This window comes from Prionailurus bengalensis, chromosome B2 (assembly GCF_016509475.1).
Source record: "Prionailurus bengalensis isolate Pbe53 chromosome B2, Fcat_Pben_1.1_paternal_pri, whole genome shotgun sequence".
In the NCBI taxonomy this organism is placed as follows: Eukaryota; Metazoa; Chordata; class Mammalia; order Carnivora; family Felidae; genus Prionailurus; species Prionailurus bengalensis.
This window is the reverse complement of record NC_057349.1, coordinates 104,414,112-104,438,863: the sequence shown is the minus strand read 5'-3', so window position 1 is coordinate 104,438,863 and position 24,752 is coordinate 104,414,112. Positions and strand designations below refer to the sequence as shown.

Below are 24,752 nucleotides of genomic sequence, written 5' to 3'. Positions count from 1 at the left end.
AAAAATGAGAAATAATCATGGTATTAGATGGAGTGCAATGTTTCAAGGAGGGAATGTTCAAGCTATGTTTCCCTTTAAACGATGTCAATTGCAGAAATAGGCCTTATCTGCAGCATTATCATCATCTCGTGATTAAGAAGTAGCAACAAATTCACTTGCTTCCAGAGCCAGTAAAGTGAGCGTTGCCTTTCGAGAGCTGCCTGGCCATCAAGGGAGACAGTTGGTGTAAGGATCAGTTGGTGTAAGAGTGTGGCGTTCAGGGTTTTATCACCTGCTCATGGCACTAATATTTACCTGCTTTGTATCCAGGGGCAAATTACTTAATCTCTTCGTACACTTTAGTTTCTCCTCAGTAATGTGATGAAAATAATACCTATATCCCACAGGGTTGTTAGGAGGATTAAATAAGATATTACATAAAAAAAGCACTGAGCACACTGCTTGCTTAAGGCAGATGCTCAATAAAAATCCAATTGCTCTTTTTATTATGCACAAAAAGTGCTGCATTTTGCACGGAAAGATGGAGGGGTTGGCGCACCTGGCCCTGGATCATGCGCTTTGAACTTTTTCTGGGAGTAGCGATGGATCATGCTGAGTGTTCACAGTTGTTCACCTGCTTCACCCCTGAGCTGGTGAGTCATTAGGAAGATGATTGACCAGCCTTCCAAGTGCAGCCTGTGACCAGGGGATGGTGTGTCTGTATTGTGGAGTGTTTACCTGAACGTGACCTGAAGTATGTATGCACCAAAGGATGACAAATGCAATGTAACCAGACAGATCCTTGTGTAACTATCATCAAATACTTATCTGAAGTGCACAGCAGGCACATATCCTATATCCTGGGTCCTCATTCAACATGAAGAAATTTCCAAGAATGAGAGCTATTGTCTCTTGGAAATGTGAAGGAATAATGAGCAAATTACCAGTAGTTGTCATGCATATGTAAGCACCATGAAAAAAGTGGAAGGAGATCATATTCTGCTATGAGAATAAATAAATCAGCTAATACACAAGAAGTCCTTCCCATTTTCACAAGAAGATACAAATTGATTTCAGGGTATTTTAATTATCATTCACTACATTCCACAGTGACTTAGATGTTCACTCAGATTAATATGTCTGCTACTTACTGAAAGCAGGGAGAAGAGGAGTTCTCCAGCATGGGGAAAGCTTCCTGAGGGTTTTGAGAGAATTTTTACAAGGAAGGGAAAGAAAGATACCATTCAGAAACCTTTGAGATCTAAAACATTCTCCTGAGAAATTAGTAAATTACTACTCTGTTAAACAAACAAGCCAGGAAACAGGAAATAAGTGGTTGAAAGCTTTGCTGTTCTACTGTCATTTGCCGACACCCCAGATGACTAGACTTGGCTTCCAGCCCTGCAAACAAGTAGCGATTTTATTTTGGAAACTTGGACTTTGCCCAATCAGTACAAGAGGGATTTAGACGAGATCAATTTTAAAATGTCTTGTCTTTCTCATATCACATTCTCTTTTTGTTGACAGACTACTAGAATTTGCAAAGACTAGTCTAATATTGTTCTTTCTGAGGAGTCTTTTATTATTTATTTATTTAAATTTAGTCTTGAGGGAGAGAGAAAGAGACAGAGTGCGTGCGGGGGAGGGGCAGAGAGAGGGGGAGAGGCAGAATCCAAAGCAGGCTCCAGGCTCCGAGCTGTCAGCGCAGAGCCCCACGTGGGGCTTGAACCCATGAGCTGTGAGATCATGACCTGAGCTGAAGTCGGATGCTTAACCACTTAACCGACTGAGGTGCCCCTGAGGAGTTTTTTATAATTTGTAAAGGAGCTTCCAATTTCCCGTGATCAGAAAGCTAGAGAATTAGCCTATTCCATTGTTGGACAGTTTTTTTTCCATTAGAAGTTCCTTCTTATGTTTAGTAGATGCACCATTTCATTTGATTATCATTTCATTTGTGCATGTTTGCTTCCTTCTACAAAAGGTTTTAAGTTGGCTTACACTACCAAAACACAGTGTCAAACACAGCAAAACATAAAAAAGACAAAACCAATGAAAAAGAACAGAGAAATAGAATTTGCTGAGCCTCTAATGGGAGATAATTATCACAGTTTAGAAGTCAGTTTAGCCACGGGTTTTCTGGCAGATAAGGCAAAAAGGGGAACACATTGTGTCTCTCACTGGCTTAATGTAGGAAGAGATGCATTATGATTTTAAGCATTAAGTCCAAAGAGAAATGAATTCACGGGGGTCTGTATATAAAGACTATCAAGTATCAGAATAGACAGTCTTGAGCTAAATGTGTGAACATTGTCTTACATGGTTAATTCTTATATTGCCTCTCTAAAAAAGCTGGAAACATCATGTCTGCATTTTTATTTTAAAGTCACTGTACCTTTATTTCCGTTGGTTTGGAAAACAGAGGGTGTAAAATACTCACAAATCTGGCAATCTTTTCATGTTGGCAAATTTAATCATCTTTTCCCATATGCAATTATGGTTTTCACAGGGACCTCAGTAGGGTTCCTTTAGTGCTAAAGGCCCCAGGATATGTAAGCTGCCAGATGTATCCTCATGTTTGCAATTGTACTATTCTCTTAATTTTGTACCCCACTTGTTTCCTTCGCACATTATGTTTCTTCTTGTTCCTTCATAATTTTTGTGATTATATTTTTAACTCTCAATTTTCAGAGCTATTACAATTTAGTAGTCATTTAGTGCTATAGACATGCTGCAGTGAGCATCATATAGCTTTTCCTATTTTGGATGATTAACTGCATTTAGTTTCCCATATAAATGCTTTCATTGAATTTCAGGTTGAAAATGGACCCACATTAATGGACACTGTCAGAGCCACCCCTTTGCAATGTGTTGGTGTATTTATATTAAGAATGCTGCTGCTGTTGTTACTCATGACAGTTTCTGTGTTTTGTTTGTTTATTTGTTTCTTTTGTTTTGTTTTGTTTGTTTTTTTTTTTCATTTTCTGTGTTTTCTTTGTGAGGACCAAATGAGAAATTTCTCATTTAGATTCCAGGAATGGTTGTGGTTTTTTTGGCTTTGCTTTTCTGTTTTTGTTTTTGAGTAACAGTTACTATTTTCTTCAGGGAATCAGGTAACTGAATTGTTTCCCTCATGGCTGTGAGCTGCCAGAAATGCTGAGTTGAATCTTTGGTGCGTATCTAGCAAACATGGATTGGAATGTAAAAAGCACCTCTTACATAAAGCATACCAACCTTGTTCCTAGAGTATCGTCCTTTCCTTCACCTTTTGTCCTATTTCCTTCATCCACTTATTCTAAATTTATTTTATTTTGATAATTTATGCAAGCCTTTGAGTCTTTCTGGAACAAAGCAGGGATACAGTTAAATACATGCATGTCAATATTTGGATTATTTCCTTAGGGTAAGTTTTGAAAAGTGGAAGCACTGGCTCACATGTCATATTAAATCTTAACCCAGTGAAAGATTTTCTGTAGGAAACTGAGATAATATAATCCGAGCATGTAAATTCCTGGTGATTTATTGCAGATATAATATTGAGTGAGACATTAGAGTCCCGAGAGGAATAAAGAGTCAAGTTGTTTCCTGGAGACTTTCTCTGCAATATCAGATGCTGCAAAAAGCCATTTTCACGTGAAACTGTGGGAGATACTTCCCAGTCATCTGGCAACATATCCAATGTTACAATTATGTACTACTAATTTTTTTTTAATTTTTTTTTTAACGTTTATTTATTTTTGAGACAGAGAGAGACAGAGCATGAACGGGGGAGGGGCAGAGAGAGAGGGAGACACAGACTCAGAAGCAGGCTCCAGGCTCTGAGCCATCAGCCCAGAGCCCGACGCAGGGCTCGAACTCACGGACCGCGAGATCGTGACCCGGGCTGAAGTCGTACACTTAACCGACTGAGCCACCCAGGCGCCCCTATGTACTACTAATTTAAAGAGATACTCATCTTTTTTTAATTTTTATTTTAGTTAGTTAGTTAGGTTTTTAAAGTAGGCTCCACACACAATGTGGGGCTTGAACACACAACCCTGAGCTCAAGAGCCATATGCTCTACCAACTGAGCCAGCCAGGTGCTCCTAGATATTCATCTTCTTAAGATGTGTAAACAATAAAATTAGTGTTCTGTTCTGAAAATTTAAGAGCCAGCTTTGAAAGGGAGTTTGGCTTACTTTTAGAAGGATCATAAGGGTCTTGTGGATAAGACCAACATTTTCCTCAAAAATGTCATAAGTATTTGGACAGACATACGGTTTAGGGTAACGGATTATGTAGTCTTTGACTTACAAAGGTACCTAGTATTGGGGTGTATCTTCAAATAGCACTTGTAGTAAATTTTTCTGAGTCGGCTAATGAAGACATTTTCTTCACGGGTCTTCACTTAGCTCAACCTACCAGTTTAATAGACTTACTGACCAATGTCCACAGCACTCTGAAATATGCCTGGCTGGAAGGCAAAAGTCCTTGGGGACGCACTAGTTGAGTCATATGCGTAAAAAGTAGTTCCTTTTATTCCCTTTGGTTGTATTGTGTGTGTTTTATTTTCCGAGAAAAGAAGATAACAACTCTTCTGCATGATACTTTTTAAAATCTTTTAAGATAGATGTACTTTCTCCTTTCAAAACTGTTCATACTGGGATCCTACTGTATCTGCTGTAGAACAAAATAGAGTGCACAACGAGTGTGTGTCTTGAATTCTGTTTTAATAGGGATACAATATAATAAGTCAATTGAATGTTATTTACTTATTGGTAGACCAACGTCAGCATGATTTCTGAGGCAATGGTATAGGAGGAGTTACTGTGATTATCTTCATAATAGTTTTGAAAAGTACTAACAAGCAGGAGTTTGCAAGTACGGGAGCTCTCTCACACAGATTTAATAACAATTTCTTCACTTAATATGTTTGGTGGTCACTGTGTAACATAATCATTATTGTGCAAGGAGTGGAAAATTTTACTTTCTAAGTGGCTCTCTTTTGTTGACAAAGCTATTTGATAGTACTGATATTCTAATATAGTGCTCACACATTGCACATTTAGATGGATCTATCATCCCTTGTGAATAATGACACTCAAACGGTCCCTGTGGGGGTCTATAGATAAGATCATTATTCTCATTTTCTAGATAAGGAAACTGAAATGAAATTCCTTGCCTAAGGTCAAAGAACAAATCACTGGTGGAATAAGATTAGGGCAGTGAGTTCTTGATTTTCAATCCTTTGTTCAATCAACTAAGTCATATTGTTTTACTCAGTATGGGAACAGATCATTATCAGTCAAGAGGAATAAGGCTGTGCCCAGATGATGCCAGAAGATCAGCTGAAAAATGAAAATCTGCTCAATCAACCATTTGTTTGCCTATAAGATGCCAGACTACTCATTTTACTGGTATTTTTCACTGGGCTTCTAGGTTGTCTTCGTGTGTTGCAGACAGTCTCTAACTTCACATTCATATTGCATTCTGAAGTTCATTTCTGGAGGTTGCATCTTGTAAAAAACCTAATTTTGGAATATCTTGGATTTCATAATGATGTAATATGTACTGAATCATGTGTTAGTGGTGTGGTAGAACGGGGACAGAACTCCTTGAAAGTGCTTTTAGATGAAAGCTTGCAACACTGCTTTGTGTAGCAGCAAACACTTTTCTACCATCAGAGACCATATCAACTAGGATCTCGCCATTAGGAGAAAGCTGGACTTCTGTATCTGCCATCCACCACTTAGAAAAGCATTTTAGGGCGCTTGGGTGACTCAGCTGGTTAAGCATCGCTCTTGATTTCAGCTCAGGCCATGATCTCACAGTTTGTGAGTTCGAGCCCCACATCCAGCTCTGCACTGACAGCACAGAACCTGCTTGCGATTCTTTCTCCTCTCTCTCTGCCCCTCCCCCGGTGGTTTTCTCTTTTCTCTCTCTCTCTCAAAGTAAATAATCTTAAAAAAAAAAAAAAAAGAAAAGCATTTGAGTCTGGCAAATAGGACTGAAATCATAAGATTCCATCTATATCACACATATTCCTCCACAATTAGTTACTCTGGATGTGAAGGTAGCCAAATAATCACGTGACCTATGCCACAGTCCTTACAGAAGTTGGTGGGAAGAAAGAGTTGAACTCTTTCAACAGTCAACAATCCTTTAGTCTGCTCCTTCTACATGCTTACCTACATCTCTGCAATATATCCTAATTCTTGGACATGTTCTGGTAGATTAATCTGTTGACAGGTGAAACATTTTCCCCTAGGTCAAACAGCGTACATGAGAGTCAAGATGTAAACTCAGGATGCCTGGCCTTTTAGCTAAATTCATTCAGTCATGATGCTCCTGAGTTTGTTGATTGATGGCTTCATTATATTTTATAGTTAGCCTTATGGTTTTTGCAGATGAACTACTTAGAATGCTTAACTAGTCTGAACTCCGTCATTCACAGTAAGAATGGCACAAACATTATCATTCACTTATAGTCTCTGGAATTTGAAATAGGTTTGGCTCAATAATGAAGATCACAGCAAACCAGAAAAAGAATAGAAAATTCATTTCTCCCTAGTTCTGAGACCCTGTGAATTCAATCTTTATTAGAAATGATGACTTGGGGCTCACCTAACACATTAAAACCAGTTTTAAAAAACAATCATATAATTTGGATTTGATTTTACTCAAAAATACAATATGAAAAGTGCCTTCATCCAGACGAAAATATATTGAATTTTTCTGATGTAGCTTCTGTGGTCTAATTTGTAAATCATGTATATTATATATATATATATATATATATATATATTCATAACTATAATATATATATTCACAACTATTATATATATATATATATATATATATATATATGGTCTCTTAGTCTTATTTAGGTTGAAAACTTGAATGAACCTTATATAAATATCCATTCTGGATATGGGGGATGGAGTAGTTATTTCTGTGTTATGTACAAAAAAAATGGATATAAATATGAATGTCTGTCCTCTAACAGTATGTATATTCTGGGGCCAAGTGTGTTTTCCTCCTTTTAAAAAGAAAATTCCAGGGAAGTCTTATTTTGAAATATTTGTATAAGTACCTATTTAATTTTGCAGCAGACATTTCAGAAGCTTATATTTCACTTCAAATTCAAGAGTTAGTGAATCATTGTTCGTTCATTTAGCAGATGTTTGTTAGTTGTTACTCTGTGCCAAGCTCTGGTTAGGTTTTGGATCAAAATGGCAGAGTCCCTGCCATCATGGATCTATTCTAAATAAATACTATCACGATTAAACAAGGTGATAAGAGGGATCTGGGAGAGGTACATTCAATAGGGTCGGGGGACAAAGGTGGTTCTGAGGATTTAAACTGAGATCTGAAGGAAGAGGCTGGCTACAAGAAGATTAGTAGGAAAAGCATCCAAGGTGGTGTTAAGGGCTCTGAGGTGAGAATTACTTGTTTTATCAAAGGGCTACAAAAAGTAATGGGAATTCAAGGAGAGAAATCAACAGTCAGACATGTTTGATCACTAAGGTGGAAACAATTGGAAATTTGGAGATTTCTTAAAGCCAGCTTTTTTATTTTAATATGGAAAAACCGAGGCCAGGTAAGATTGAGGTGTTTTTGGTCATTTTCAAGTTCAATTGTGACCTGGGTCTCCCATCTCCCAATTTATTGCTTTTTCTTTTTTCTTTTTAAAAATATTTTTATTTTATTATTTTTTTAATTAATTTATTTTTTGCATTTATTTATTTTTGAGAAACAGAGTGAGACAAAGCGTGAGCAGGGGAGGGGCAGAGAGAGAAGGAGACACAGAATCAGAAGCAGCCTCCACGCTCTGAGCAAGCCGTCAGCACAGAGCCTGATGAGGGGCTCAAACCCACAAACTGTGAGATCATGACCTGAGCCGAAGTCGGATGCTCAACCGACTGAGTCACCCAGGTGCCCCAAAATACTTTTTAAAGTTTATTTATTTTTGAGAGAGAGAGAGAGAGAGAGAAAATAGGGGAGGGGCAGAGAGAGAGGGAGACAGAGGATCTGAAGCAGGCTCTGTGCTGATAGCAGAGAGCCCGACATGGTTCTTGAACTCCTGAACCATGAGATCATGACCTGAGTTGAAGTCGGATGCTTAACTAACTAAGCCACCCATGCGCCCCTCTATTGCTTTTTCTATTAAACAAAATTACTTTTGTTGTGTTGGATCTCTCAAGTATTGGCTTTTACAGCTTTGAGTTGAAACCTTTACAGAGTTGGCAAACATTTATTTAGGCTTTCTTTATAATCAATAACAATTGCCAAACACATATCAATCGTTGTGATTTGCATCCTTATTAAGAAAATCACAAGGAGTACTTTAACTCTTCAGTCATTTATTGACTTTAGCCTCTAGCTTGGAGATCTTTTAGATTTTTTGTTGTGCATTAAGAAAAAATTCCTGTTTATGTTTAATTTCCACATAGTCCACTTCAGTTTGAAACTAGATATTGTCTGTCTTGTTCAGAAGAGGGGAATTTTTTTATTGCTTCCAATCATTTCCTGTTATAGACCTATTGGCTTGCTAGAGATCTCAGCTATAATTTGTGTACTTTTCTTTTTGATAAATGGCAAAGCTTGAATTTTTGAGGCCAATCATTTATATAAATTTCAGGTATGCTTTATATTTAGCTACCCTTCTACTTCTAATATTTTTATTACTTTGTGGAGAAATGAATTGGACTAATATTGTTGACAGCTCTCTTTGAGTTTTTTTGTTAACCTTTTAATCCATTAATAAGAATTGTTATGAGCCTTGCTCTATATCCTAATAAAACCCTTCTACTTGGTGATGATTATACAGGGCAACTAACATTTTCCCAAGAGTCATGTTCAGTGGGAATGGTAACTTGACAGAGCAGAGGGTACAAGAATGTGTCGCAGAAACTTCAAAAATTGAAATGGAAGAAAACTTACGTGGCTTTGGGAGGACCTAAATGTACTCTGTATTATATAAAAAAAACCTAAAACTACAAGATTTTTGTATATGCAGATGACAGGATTCTTTTTTCAGTTTTATTGAAGAAAAATTGACAAAACTGTAAGATATTTATTAAAGTGAACAATATGATGATTTGATATACATATACTTTGTGAAAGGATTACTCCCACTGAGTTAATTAATACATTCATCACCTCACATATTTACTTTTTCTGTTTTTGTAAGAGAACGTTGAAGTTCTACTGTTTCAGCAAATTTCAATCACACAATGCAGTATTATCAATTATACTGACCACATTATACTTTGGATCCTCACACTTTATTTATCTTATAACTAAAAGTCTGTACCCTTTACCAACCTCTTCCCTATTTCTCCCTGTCCCCCAGTTCCTGGCAACCATTTTTCTCCTCTTTGTTTCTATGAGTTCAACTTTTAAAAAAAATTTCCACATGTTAAGTGTGACCATTCAGTATTTGTCTTTCTCTGTTTGGCTTATTTCACTTAGCACATGCCCTCCAGGTTCATCCATGTTGTTGCAAATGACAGGATTTCCTTCTTTTTTAATGCTGTATACATTTTCTTTATCCATTCATTTGTCAATGCATTTAGGTTGTTTCCATACCTTGTCTATTGTGAATAATGCTGCAGTGAACATTGAGATAATGATTGTGTTTCTTTTGGATATATACCCAGAAGTGGGATTGATGGATCATAGGGTAGTTCTATTTTTAATTTCTTGAGGAAACTCCATAGTGGCTGCACCATTTAACATTCCCACCAACAGTGCACAACACAAGAGTTCTCTTTCTCCACAGCCCCGGTGTTTATTATCTCTTATCTTTTTGATAGTAGCATTCTAACAGGTGTCTCATTGTCATTTTGATCTGTATTTTCCTGATGATTCATGATGCTGAACACCTTTTCTGGTACCTGTTGGCCATTTGTTTGCCTTTTTTTTAAATAGTTTTTTTTTAAATGTTTGTTTATTTTTGAGAGAGACAGAGAGACAGAATGCAAGCAAGGGAGGTGCAGAGAGAGAGGGAGGCACAGAATCTGAAGCAGGCTCCATGCTCTGAGCTGCCAGCGCAGAGCCTGATGCAGGGCTCGAACTCGTGGACCACGAGATCATGACCTGAGCTGAAGTCAGAGGCTTAACCAACTGAGCCACCCAGGGACCCCTGTTTGTCTTTTTTTTGATAAATGTCTGTGCAGGTCCTTTGCCCATTTTTAAACTGGCTTTGTTTTGTTTTGATGTGGCTTCATAAGAATTCATTATGCATTCTGAATATGTAGTTTGCAAATATTTTTCCTGTTTTATAGGCTACCTGTTAATTTTGTTGTTAATTTCCTTTTCTCTACAGCTTTTTAGTTTGATATAGTCCCACTTGTTTATTTATGCTTTTGTTGCCTTGCTTTTGGTGACAAATCCAAAAAATCATCACCAAGACTGATGCCAACAAGGCTACCCTGTATGTTTTCGTCTAGTTTTATGGTGTCTGGTCTTACATTCAAGTCTTTCAGCCATTTTTGAATTAATTTTTGCTATGGTGTAAGATAGGGGTCCAGTTTCATTCTTTGCATGTGCCTGTTCATTTTCCTAGCATCATTTATTAAAGAGAACTTTCCTCATTGTATATTTTTGGCTTCTTTGTCTGTCATAAGCTAGTTGACCATTTCTGCATGGGTTTACTTCTGGGCTCTCTTTTCTGTTTCATGGATCCTTGTGTCTATTTTTATGCAAATGCCATACTGTTTTGATTGCCATAGCCTTGTAGTATAGTTAGAAATCAGGACGTGTGCTCCAGTGTCCATGGAATGTTCTCCAGAATAGACCATATACTGGACACAAATCAGCCCTAAGTAAGTACAAAAAGATTGAGATCCTACCGTGCATATTTTCAGACCACAACGCTATGAAACTCAAAATCAGCCACAAGAAAAAATTTGGAAAGGTAACAAATACTTGGAGACTGAAGAACATCCTACTAAAGGATGAATGGGCTAACCAAGCAGTTAAAGAGGAAATTAAAAAGTATATAGAAGTCAATGAAAATGGTAACATCAAAACCCAAAACCTCGGGGATACAGCAAAGGTGGTCATAAGAGGAAAGTATATAGCAATCCAGACCTTCCTAAAGAAGGAAGAAAGATCTCAGATATACAACCTAACCTTACGCCTTAAGGAGCTGGAAAAAGAACAGCAAATAAAATCCAAAACCTGCAGAAGACAGAAAATAATAAAGATTAGAACAGAAATTAATGCTATTGAAACCAAAACCAAAACAAAACAAAACAAAAAAACAATAGAACAGATCAATGAAACCAGAAGCTGGTTCTTTGAAAGAATTAACAAAATTGATAAATCCCTAGTCCGTTTGATCAAAAAGAAAAAGGAAAGGACCCAAATAAATAAAATCAAGAATGAAAGAGGAGAGATCACAACCAACACAGCAGAAATACAAACAATAATAAGGGAATATTATGAGCAATTATATGCCCATAAAATGGGCAATCTGGAAGAAATGGACAAATTCCTAGAAACATATACACTACCAAAACTGAAACAGAAATAAATAGAAAATTTGAACAGACCCATAACCAGTAAGGACATCAAATTAGGAATCAACAATCTGCCAAAAAACAAGAGTCCAGGGCCAGATGGCTTTCCAGGGGAATTCTACCAAACATTTAAGGAAGCGTTCACACCTGTTCTCTTGAAGGTGTTCCAAAAAACAGAAATGGAAGGAAAACTTCCAAACTCTTTTTATGAAGCCAGCATTACCTTGATTCCAAAACCAGACAGAGACCCACTAAAAAGGAGAACTATAGGGGCGCCTGGGTGGCTCAGTCAGTTAAGTGTCTGACTTCGGCTCAGGTCATGATCTCACGGTTTGTGAGTTCGAGCCCCGCATCAGGCTCTGTGCTGACAGCTCAGAGCCTGGAGCCTGCTTCGGATTCTGTATCTCCCTCTCTCTCTGCTCCTCCCCTGTTCATGCTCTGGCTCTCTCTCTCTCTCAAAAACAAATAAACATTTAAAAAAAAAAAAGGAGAACTGTAGACCAATTTCCCTGATGAGCATGGATGCAAAAATCCTCAACAAGATATTAGCCAACCAGCTCCAACAATATATTAAAAAAATTATTCACCACGACCAAGTGGGATTTATACCTGGGATGCAGGGCTGGTTCAATATCTGCAAAACAATTAACGTGATTCATCACATCAATAAAAGAAAGGACAAGAACCAAATGATCCTCTCAATAGATTCAGAGAAAGCATTTGACAAAATACAGCATCCTTTCTTGATAAAAACCCTCAAGAAAGTAGGGATAGAAGGATCATACCTCGAGATCATAAAAGCCATATATGAACGACCCAATGCTAATATCATCCTCAATGGGGAAAAACTGAGAGCTTTCCCCCTAAGGTCAGGAGCAAGACAGGGATGTGCACTCTTGCCACTGTTATTCAACAGAGTATTGGAAGTCTTAGCCTCTGCAATCAGACAACACAAAGAAATAAAAGGCATCCAAATCGGCCAGGAGGAGGTCAAACTTTCACTCTTCAAAGATGACATGATACTCTATATGGAAAACCCAAAAGATTCCACCAAAAAACTGCTAGAACTGATTCATGAATTCAGCAAAGTTGCAGGATATAAAATCAATGCACAGAAATCGGTTGCATTCCTATACACCAACAATGAAGCGACAGAAAGAAATCAAGGAATCGATCCCATTTACAGTTGCACCAAAACCCATCAAATACCTAGGAATAAATCTAACCAAAGAGGTGAAAAATCTATATGCTGAAAACTATAGAAAGCTTATGAAAGAAATTGAAGAAGACACACAAAAAAATGGAAAAAGGTTCCATGCTCCTGGATAGGAAGAACAAATATTGTTAAAATGTCGATACTACCCAGGGCGCCTGGGTGGCTCACTCAGTTGGTTGGGTGTCCAGCTTTGGCTCAGGTCATGATCTCATGGTTCGTGGGTTCCAGCCCCATATAGGGCTCAGTGCTGGCAGCTCAGAGCCTGGAGCCTGCTTCAGATTCTGTGTCTCCCTCTCTCTCTGTCCCTCCCCTGCTCATGCTCTGTTTCTCTCTGTCTCAAAAATAAATAAAAGATTTTTTTAAAAATGTCGATACTACCCAAAGCAATCTATATATATTCAATGCAATCCCTATCAAAATAACACCAGCATTCTTCACAGAGCTAGAACAAATAATCCTAAAAGTTGTATGGAAACAGAAAAGACCCCGAAAAGCCAAAGCAATCTTGAAAAAGAAAACCAAAGCAGGAGGCATCATAATCCCAGACTTCAAGCTATACTACAAAGCTGTAATCATTAGGACAGTATGGTGCTGGCACAAGAACAGACACTCAGATCAATGGAACAGAATAGAGAACCCAGAAGTGGACCCACAAACGTATGGCCAAGTAATCTTTGACAAAGCAGGAAAGAATATCCAATCGAATAAAGACAGTCTCTTCAGCAAGTGGTGCTGGCAAAACTGGACAGTGACATGCAGAAGAATGAACCTGGGCCACTTTCTTACACCAGACACAAAAATAAACTCAAAATGGATGAAAGAAGCCATCGAAATCCTTGAGGAGAAAGCAGGCAAAAACCTCTTTGATCTTGGCCACAGCAAGTTCTTACTCAACACGTCTCCAAAGGCAAGGGAAACAAAAGCAAAAATGAACTACTATTTTACTCATCAAAATAAAAAGCTTTTGCACAGCTAGGGAAACAATCAGCAAAACTAAAAGGCGACTGACAGAATGGGAGAAGATATGCAAATGACATATCAGATTAAGGGTTAGTATTCAAAATCCATAAAGAATTTATCAAACTCAACACCCAAAAAACAAATAATCCAGTGAAGAAATGGGCAAAAGACACGAATAGACACTTCTCCAAAAAAAGACATCCAGGTGGCCAACTGACACATGAAAAAAATGCTTAACTTCACTCATCATCAGGGAAATACAAATCAAAACCATAATGAGAGGGGCGCCTGGGTGGCGCAGTCGGTTAAGTGTCCGACTTCAGCCAGGTCACGATCTCGCGGTCCGTGAGTTCGAGCCCCGCATCAGGCTCTGGGCTGATGGCTCAGAGCCTGGAGCTTGTTTCCGATTCTGTGTCTCCCTCTCTCTCTGCCCCTCCCCCGTTCATGCTCTGTCTCTCTCTGTCCCAAAAATAAATAAATGTTGAAAAAACCATAATGAGATACCACCTTACACCTGTCAGAATGGCTAACATTAACAACTCAGGCAACAACAGATGTTGGCGAGGATGTGGATAAAGAGGATCTCTTTTGCATTGTTGGTGGGAATGCAAACTGGTGCAGCCACTCTGGAAAACAGTATGGAGGTTCTTCAAAAAATTAGAAATAGAGCTACCCTACAGCCCAGCAATTGTACTACTAGGCATTTATCCAAGGAATACAGGTGTGCTGTTTCGAAGGGACACATGCACCCCCATGTTTATAGCAGCACTGTCAACAAAAGCCAAAGTATGCAAAGAGCCCAAATGTCCATCGATAGATGAATGGATAAAGAAGAAGTGGTGTGGGGCACCTGGGTGGCTCAGTCGGTTAAGCGTCCGACTTCAGCTCAGGTCACGATCTCACGTTCCGTGAGTTCGAGCCCCGCGTCAGGCTCTGGGCTGATGGCTCAGAGCCTGGAACCTGCTTCCAATTCTTTGTCTCCCCCTCTCTCTGCCCCTCCCCCGTTCATGCTCTGTCTCCCTCTGTCCCAAAAATAAATAAACGTTAAAAAAAAAAAAGAAGAAGTGGTGTATATATACAATGGAGTATTAGTCGGCAATCAAAAAGAATGAAATCTTGCCATTTGCAACTATGTGGATGGAACTGGAGGGTATTATGCTAAGTGAAATTAGTCAGTCAGAGAAAGACAAAAATCATTTGACTTCACTCATATGAGGACTTTAAGAGACAAAACAGATTAACATAAGGGAAGGGAAACAAAAATAATATAAAAACAGGGAGGGGAACAAAACTGAAGAGACTCATAAATAGGGAGAACAAACTGAGGTTTACTGGAGGGGTCGTGGGAGGGCTAAATGGGCTAAATGTGTAAGGGGCACTAAGGAATCTACTCCTGAAATCATTGTTGCACTATATGCTAACTAACTTGGATGTAAATTTTAAAAAATAAAAAATAAAATAAAAAAGAATGTTATATTAAAAAAAAAAGAAATCAGGAAGTGTGATGAGTCCAGCTTTGTTCTTTCTCAATTGCTTCGGCTATTCAGGGTCTTTTATGGTTCCCTACAAATTTTAGGATTGTGTGTTCTATTTCTGAAAAATGCAGCTGGAATTTTGATAGGGATTGCATTGAATCTGTGGAAGACTTTGGGTGGTATGGACATTTTAATAGTATTAATTCTTCCAATCCATGAGCATGGAATATCCTTCCACTTATGTGTATGTTCACATTTCATCATCAATATTTTATAGTTTTTGGAGTACAGATCTTTCACCTTCTTGGTTAAATTTATTTCTAAGTAGTTTATTCTTGCTGATGCCATTGTAAGTGGGATTTTTATTTTATGTTATTTATTTACTTATTAACATTTATTTATTGTTGAGAGACAGAGAGAGACAGAGTGCAAGCGGGGAAGGGGCAGAGAGAGAGGGACACAGAATCCAAAGCATGCTCCAGGCTCTGAGCTGTCAGCACAGAGTCCGAAGCGGGGCTCGAACCCATGAACTGTGAGATCATGGACCTGAGCTGAAGTTGGACACTTAACCAAGTGAACTACTGAGGTGCCCCAAGGGATTTTTATTTTAATTTCTCTTTTTGATAGTTTATTATCAGTGTATCGAGAAACAACAGGTTTTTTTTTATATTGACTTGTATTTTGCAACTGTACTATAGTTGTTCATTAGTTCTAACAATTTTTTGGTGGAGTCTTTAGATTTGTTATACGTAATACTAACATAACAGATGACATGATTTTATGGTCATGAACTGGATGTGTCTTATTTGACAACTAGATCTACTATCTGAAACTCTCCAGTTATAAGGAATCTTAGAATCACAAGTCCCCATGTTTGAATCCTGGCAATATCACTACTTGCTTTTACGAGTTACAAAACAGGCCTATTAATGTCTACCTTGTATGGCTATTATGAGGATAAAAAGAGATAGTGTACTATAGTGCTGAGCATAGCATTTGGTTCAATGAATGTGAGTATTACAGAATGTTAGATGGAATTTTTGACTATAGCTGTGAAGATACAATGGAAGTAAAATCCAATGCCAAATCACCGTACCCAGAGTTTACCAAGAAATTGGTCAAAGACAGGTATTGCAGCTATTGGATCCTTCAGCTTGTTAGTGATATTAAAGGGGTGCTAATAGTAAGAGGGAGGAATGCTTTGATCAAGGCATTTTGCTTTTGGAAAAAGCTATGAGTCCCTCTGATCTTCCCAGGGAGATGAGTGGAACCCCAAACCTAGTGAGAAGTCCACTGTGAGAGTTTATTCTCTGCTCTCTCCAGTTGGTCAGATACAACACTCGAGCCTGACTCCAATGGCTGAGTAGGCTAAAGCAGCCTGTAGCAGTAGGTTGGAGGTGCCACATGGCATCAGTCAGTCCCCAGCAACTGTCGGGGTAAAGGATGTGTGAGTGTTATCTTAGACCATAAGTGGACCTTGTACATGAGCAAAAGTGCCAGGGAGATGTAGATAAATGGTCTGGAGGAGTTTTGGGTTCTGCTCAAGAGGACTTCTGCCAGAAAATGAGGGGGGACCTGTAAGCGTTGGAGTGGAGGGTAAACTGCTAAAGAAACAGAAGCTGAAAAGCAATTAGGGCAGAGGTGGCTTAGCAGACACCTGCATCTTAGGAAGGAGGGGGCTACATAAGTGTTCTTGACAGAAAAATCAGCTTGAACGTCTGCCAGGCTGAGAGTTGAAGCTGATTTAGACTCTGCCAGTCCAATAAGAACTTCCTCATTCTTTATCTCCTCCTCTCTATGCTCTTACCCTAGATACTCAAATCCTGGCTGGCAAGGCCATGAGGAAAGAACACCTCTAGGCAGAGAAAGAAAGACAGCCACCCACACCTACCTTTCCCACTGCTGCCTTTCAGCCTGATGTACACCTGAACAGACAGATTAGCTATTAAACTGAATAGCAGAGTGTTTTGATTAATATCTTGGACTGGGCAATCTAAGCTGGAGTTGAGACTGCATTTGTGATTTTAAGTGAAAGCTGAACCTATAATTAAGTGTGATTAGAAAAGCTCTGTTGGAGCTTTCATCTAGGTGCAGGGAACTGTCTTTCTTATTCAATATTATTCAAAAAGCATTGAACAAAAGATGTTATTACATTATTAGTTGTGCTTGTGTGGTGTGTTGGTTACATTATTAGTATTGTTGATGTAATAGAAAGGCTACCTTCAAATTCAGCATCACGCACTCAAAAAAATTTTCATTTATGTTTGATATTCCTCTGTATTTTTCTGGCTTATAACCTATATTCTTATATCAAAAATTAACTCAGTTATTTAGGAGGACATTTTGTAACCAGGTTTTTCACAATGCTTATCAGAAAGTTATTTTCCTTAAAATTAGTGTTCTTTGAATACTTTACTGAGAAAATTTGATATCCAAAATGAGAATTAGGTAGCATTTACCTTAAAAACTTTCTAGACTGAAATAATTCAGCATGTGCCATGATGTAGCACTTTGGGGACTTGATGTTCTATTTGTCCATGAACTAGAGCAAATAACCATTAAAAAATTCTTAAAAAATTTTTTTTTGTGTTTATTCATTTTTGAGAGAGAGAGAGAGAGAGAGAGAGAGAGAGAGAGAGAGAGAGCAAGAGAGAGCATGAGTGGGGGAGGAGCAGAAAGAGAGGGAGACAATCTGAAGCAAGCTCCAGGCTCTGGGCTGTCGGCACAGAGCCCGATGTGGGGCTTGAACTCACGAACTGTGAGATCATGACCTGAGCCGAGGTCAGACACTTAACCGACTGAGCCACCCAGGTGCCCCTAAAAAATTCTTTTAAATTGATGTATGACATGTGTAATAAAAATACACAATTTACAAAAGTTTGGTTTGATGAGCATTTATGAGGTGAACACATGCATGTAAACCAGCATCCAGTCAAGAAAGAGAATCTTACCAACATTCCAGTCTGACTCCTAATATCAGTAGTTTTGCTAGTTTTTAAATAAGGGAACTATATTTTTGTGTTTGTGAGATTCATTCATGTAGATGCGTGTATTTATGGTTTGTTTATTTACAAATCTGCATAGGATTCCCTAGACAAACATAAAATAATTTATTAGTCTATTCTATGGTTGATGGACATTTGGATTGTTTCCAGGTTTAGACTCTTACAAATAATACTGCTAAAAGCATTCTTATACATGTGTTTTGGTGTATATATTGTACATTTTGTTGGTTATATGTTGGAGTGGAATTACTAAACTATAGGTATGACTGTGTTCAGTTTTAGTAGAGCATGACGGTTTTCTAAAGTGATTGTAAAAATTACACTTCTATCATCTGTGTGTGAGAGTTCCATTTACTCTACTTCCTTGGCAACGTGTGATATTGTCTGTTTTTTATTTGAGCTATTGTGATGTGCGCCAATTCTCTTGTGAGGAAAACTTTGCCCTAGTCATTGGCATGCCCTCAGTAAACTTCCAAACTAGGATTGAGCTGTTTTCTTAGTTCTTTCAAGAGAGCATTGCTCTAGCATGACCCATTATTAAAGTATAATTTTTATATTTAGCAAGGAATTAAGAATATCTGTATCCTGGTAAATGCTGCTCAATACTTACCAATAACTTGGCTAAGTGAAAGAATAGCTTATGAAATGTATTAGTCAATATTTTTGAATGCAAGTGCAAAAACTAGTTTAAGTTAAAAAGTTTTAAGTAAAGTTTAAGTAAAAAAGTTACTAGTTTATGTAAAAAAGGTGACTGATTCTTCAAGCTGAAAAGCCAGTGTGATTGGCTCCAGGGTCGAAGCTTCACTTTCCAAATCAAGGAAAGAACTTCCCAGGCAAAGCTTTCTCCCTGCCTGGGGCAAGATTTTGCCTGTAGGTCCAATCTCCTAGCAGTTAAACAGAAACAAAACCAAAACAATCATAACAACTGCTTCCTGTTTTCCTGCGGCTCTGTAGCACAAGTCCTGGAATTGAGTCTTCTTGGCTCTGATTGTACATTCCTTGGCTCAAGGTTGGCAATGATAATCTCTGGACCACATGCTCTCAGAGGAGCAACGATTCTCTGAAAAAAATTGGGGTGCTATTACAAGAACAAGGGAGAATTGTTGGTGGCAGGCAAAAGCAAGAAATCTGCTATAGTCAGATGATTTGAAAAAGGGTATGCAATCCGTTCATTCCACTGGCTGTTACGAGACTTGCCCTTGGATCAAGCAATAGTGCTGGGATGTTGGATACATGGATTGCATTATTTTGGGCCCTGTAGAATAGCTTTTATTGAACTGTGCTTGGACATTCTGTTATCACCCTGCATTAAGAGACAGAACAATAAGCGGCCCTGCAGAATTCCTGATGTTATTGTCGGATAGTCCTGAGGACACCGTTTTATTCTATTTCAGTGTCCCCTTCATAGGATCTCATGGGAGAAAATTCTCCCTGGTCTCTGTGCCAGGAAGAGTTGAACTATTTTTAAACAACTTTTGTGATTTTATCTTATGAACGCTGTGATTTCTGAAACTGATAATATTTCCCTCTTTGCATTGCCAGAATGATAGAGTCAAATTTTTTTTTATAAGTGGGACTTGAACTCACGACCCCAAGATCAGGAAACACATGCTCTACTGACCGAGTCAGGCAGGAACACTTAGAATGATAGAGTCAATTTTATGGCTTGTTTTAATCAAGTTCAATAAGCCTCAAAGCCTAGATTTTTAGTGGTGACCTCACTCCGTTATTTTTATCTTCTATTTCCTTTAATGTGGTTTCCCATTTCTTTTCCCTTTTTATTTTGCTCTATATCCTTTACAAACTTTCTGAAGTCTTTTCTGAAACAAAGTTGAGAAATGAACAGAATTTATGAAAATTTGATTCCATGCATTGAAACTATCACCACAAAATAAGTAGATTTGCTTGGTTTTGGCAAGAAGTATATTAATAGGACTTATTTTGGGTTCCAGTTTTAGATGAAGGGATTGTGAAACACTACAGGATCAGAAGACTGGATGAAGGGGGGTTTTTCCTTACCCAGAGAAGAATCTTTTCAACACTGAATGAATTTGTGAGCCATTACACCAAGACAAGGGATGGCCTGTGTGTCCAGCTGGGAAAACCATGCTTAAAGGTAAAATGCTTTCAAGCTGTGTTGATTTTGAGGTTAACTCTTCCCCTTCAGATACTGGAGTATTAGTCATGTGATATGTCCGTTCAGGAAAAAAAAAGTCATTTGATTACCTACGGCATGGATAGAGAAACCATGGCCTATGAGCCAATACTGTCCCACACTTACATTTTAAATATTAAGTTTTATTGGGACATAAGCATGCTTATTTATTTAAAAATTGCCTTTGATTTTTCTCTGTATGAACAGCATTTAATAGTTGCAACAGAAACCTTATGGCCCACAAAGACCTAAATATTTACTATCTCATTCTTTTCAGAAAAAGTTTGCCAACTCCTGACCTTAGGCACTCATTGAAGCCAGAAAATATTCATCCTTTGCTCCAAGAAATTAATCTGGTATCTTGACACTGGAGCACTTACTCATATGGCTGGAGGGAAAAAAAAAGTGCTGGAATATAATTCTTATTTAGCTCTGTATTCAAGGATATCAATATGAAATTGCTAGGCTCATTATCTGGCTGAAATACCTATATAGAAATATCATTTAAGTAACTGTTATAATAGTTTGGCCAGGCCAAACAACATTTATAGAGTTTATTAAATCTATCAGTATTCAATTATTGCATGTTTTACCTAGGTTGATTTAAAGTTATGTAGTGGACTTACATGGTAGTGGGGCAAAACCTCAGCTCCTCGTCTGAGTTCAGGTCTCATGTACTGTCCATGGGACAGCCAGCCCTATGGTTTATGCCTGGATGACCACTGAAAGCTTCCTGGTGATGCCTGACCAAAATATTAGGGACAATTAGAAGCTGAAGACTTTTGTCCAGTATGTAGGGAATTCATTGACTTAAATCCTGCCCAGTGAATATGCAACTTTCGTGTAAGTATTGCATGTTGGATGGAATAGGTATGAATGACCCCACAAGAATGGTTAAACTCATGCTAAGAATAGCTTACCTGATACAAAAGTATGGCTTAGAAAATACTCTGTTTAACCAATATTGTTGAAAAGTGTTCACAAAGAAGCATAAATGACCTTCTGTGTACTCAAAATGCTAATGACTTGGCGGAGGGGCTAAGAATTTCCTCTGGTAGATAGTAAAGTAGATTATGAACTCTCGGAGGGCAGGGGTCTTGCCTACTTTGTTTACAGAATGGCACTTTGATGGTGCTTGAAAAATTATTATTTATTAAATGAACAAGTACATAAATGAACGAACAAATAAATAAATGAATTCAAAATAAGATGAAAAATTTAATTATGCAAAAGTATATGATACATATAGTAAACGCTATAGGCCAAAGAATTTGGGAAGTAATTGTGGATGAGGTGGAACTTCAAATGGGTCTTAACATTGGGAGGATTTAGCTTGGCAGAGGAAGGCAAAGAGGCAGAGGAAGACCATGCCAGACCCAGGCAGGGATGGCATTGGGTGTGGGGTGGGGCAGATGGACAGCAAGGTGCCTCATGTAGCAAGATTTAGGGAGGAGATCAGCTCAAAGAGGTAATGATACAGATTCTGCCATAATTGCTTTCCATTTTAAAGTAATTAGGATAAAATTTACAATATTTTGGTTTTAAAAATGGTTTCTCTTTTTAAAAGTGCCTAGGCTATTATTTTCAACCAAAAAATTGTTAAATCTTTTTCTTATAGTTTTTCTAATTATTCTGTGAAACAGGTACAAGTACCAGCGCCTTTTGATTTGTCTTACAAAACCGTGGACCAGTGGGAGATAGACCGCAACTCCATACAGCTTCTGAAGCGATTAGGATCTGGTCAGTTTGGTGAAGTATGGGAAGGCCTATGGAACAACACGACTCCAGTAGCAGTAAAAACATTAAAACCAGGTATGAGAATGAGAATGTCACAGGTTAAATGGCATATGTTAATTAAAAAAATTATTTTGAAGTTTATTCATTTTGAGAGAGACAGAGACAGTGTGAGTGGGGGAGAGAGAATCCCAAGCAGGCTCTGTGCTAACAGCACAGAGCCTGATGTGAGGTTCGAACTCACAAACTGTGAGATCGTGACCTGAGCTGAAACCAAGAGTCAGATGCTTAACCGACTAAGCTACCCAGATGCCCCAGCATTTGTTAATTTTTATAAGCTCAACTTGCCACTGTAAATGTCTGCAAGGTCACAGGACAGCCAATGCAGGCACCAAGCAAGTACTGTAATCATGTTTTCTGGCCCAGGTGACCATAAAGCATAACATGCTTCAGATTCTAAAGGCAAGAGCATGTGCCTGGAATCAGCTAAGTCTTAAAATATCCCCAATGCAAGATTTCAACCAGGCATCTCTTCTCTGGAGTTAGGAATGTCCCTCTCCACATTTTTTCCTAGCCTTCGTTAAAAATGCTAACTTTAGGGGTGCCTGAGTGCCTCAGTTGCTTAAGTGTCCAACTCTTGATTTTAGCTCAGGTCATGATCTCACGGTTCTCGAGCCCCGCATCGGGCTTCATGCTGACAGTGCAGAACCTGCTTAAAATTCTCTCTCCCTCTCTCTCTGCCCCTCCCCCACGCATACACGTGTTTCTCTCTCTCTCTTAAAATAAATAAAATAAACTCTTAAAAAGGTGACTTTACTGGAAGTACTTAAAACAATACTTAAATCAATAGAACCTTGGAGACCTTCAGGGGGAAACAATTTTATTAAATACTAATTGTTTATGGTTAAAAGGTAAAATGGTCCATCTAAAAGACCTCATATTTGGAAATGTAGGAACTATTTTTTCTTCCATCTTCCTTTTTCCTATCATGGAAATTAAAAGTGAGTGTACTAAAATAATATTTATTCAGGCAGACATTATCTCTTCCATTTTAAAAGTGAGATAAGAAAATTTAAAAAGATTAAGTAACTTTCCTGAAATGTACTAGTCATATGATCTTGAGTAAATTTTAAACTACTCTGTGCCTCAGTTCTATCATTTGCATAAAAGAGATACTAATAAGGCCAACCCAGCAGGATTATTACGAAGATTAAACTGGGTCATTAGTGGAAATGCTTTGAATAATGTCTGGTTCATAGTAAGTGACCAAGAAAAACTTTTTATTTTAATTATTATTATTACTGTTATTATTATTATAAGGTCAGTAAATGGAAGAGCTAGGATTTGAACTCACATCTATCACTATTGCATCACACCCCAGGGGAGACAGTCTATGAAAGTACAGTGTTACTGTAGTCACCTCATATCTACATCTAATAACATAGGTAAGGATAATAACTAGAGGTTAGAAATTAGTTCTCTAGGGGACCTTCATTCTTTACTTAACCAGAATTCTTAAGGGTTTTGAAAGCCTCCTGATGGCAGAACTTGAGCACCTGGGTGCTGCTGGATAGCACCATTCCTTTGGTGACATCATATCTTTGTGAAACTGGGTTTTTGGTGGTGACTGGGATCACATTCAAGAGCCACACAAAAATTTCTCTGTATTACCTTTTTAAATGGGTATTAAGTTGTTAGAACACAAATACTTTTAAAGTTGCTTTGATTTAACCAAATAATCAATAGAACTCTTAGGTATTCATTTTGGCTTAAGGGCATATCATGAAAAGTGTTACTGAGACAATGAGGATGCCATGAACCAAGAAAGTCTGGGCCCCTCTGGTGTTATAGTAAGAGCATAAAGTTTAGTATAAAATAGAACTGAGTTCAACCTTGCCTCTGCCCTCTGGGACACTGGACAATGTATTAATCTTTTGAATCTCCTCATCTGGAAGTGGGGATTATAATAGTTCCTACTTCATAGAGTTTTATGAGGACAAATTGAGTCAACGTACATAAAATATATGCAGTGAGTTCTTAATAAATGTTAGCTTCAATGGGGATGCTGACACATGTCCACGGAAGTGCAGATTCGCTAGTGCAGGACGTCTGTCAGGCATTTACACCTGCCTCATGAAGTGATGGAGAAGCACTTTTAAGTGGCTGATGCCGTGTGAGCACTCCAGGTGAGAATGATCTATTCCAGCACCCGAGATTTTCACAATCACTGCATATATATTATTTTGAATCGTAATCTCGTTGACACTTGAGCCTAAACTTTATTGTTCAATCTAATCATTCTTTTCTCAAAACGAAGTGGCTAGCTATTCATCCTAACACTGCTCTCCAAGGAAGGCCTTCTGGAGGTCAAAAAAGAACAAAAAAAAAATCACTTTTCTTATATTAAAAAAAAGCGCCACGATAGTTTTCTCTCCAACAGGAATAATTATTATTGATTTACAGTGTAATAGCAGCAAACAGCTTTGGTGATTGGTTAAATGTCTTCACTTCACTGGGGCCATTAATCAATCTTAGCAGCTATTTATTGCTTAGCAGACTACCACGCAATAAAGACGAGCCTGAAATCAACTCCCATAGTAGCTTTGACAGGCAAAAATTAATATTTAATGCTGCATTACTAGCTGACTTGAAATTGGGTCTCTGCTGTGTAGCTGGTCAGCTGCAACCAGTGTAGCCATGGAGTGCTCTAAGCAGCCTTCACCT

The 24,752-nt window shown here is 38.1% G+C and overlaps 1 protein-coding gene across 1 annotated transcript in view; it reads left to right on the top strand.

Moving 5' to 3' along the window:
- FRK (fyn related Src family tyrosine kinase) overlaps positions 1–24,752 on the top strand; it is a 111,606-nt gene that overhangs the window by 70,194 nt on the left and 16,660 nt on the right. Inside the window, exons 3-4 of the mRNA XM_043592156.1 lie at positions 20,092–20,255; positions 21,938–22,106. Of these exons, the coding sequence (XP_043448091.1) occupies positions 20,092–20,255; positions 21,938–22,106 (333 nt within the window). The remainder of the gene's footprint in view (positions 1–20,091; positions 20,256–21,937; positions 22,107–24,752) is intronic.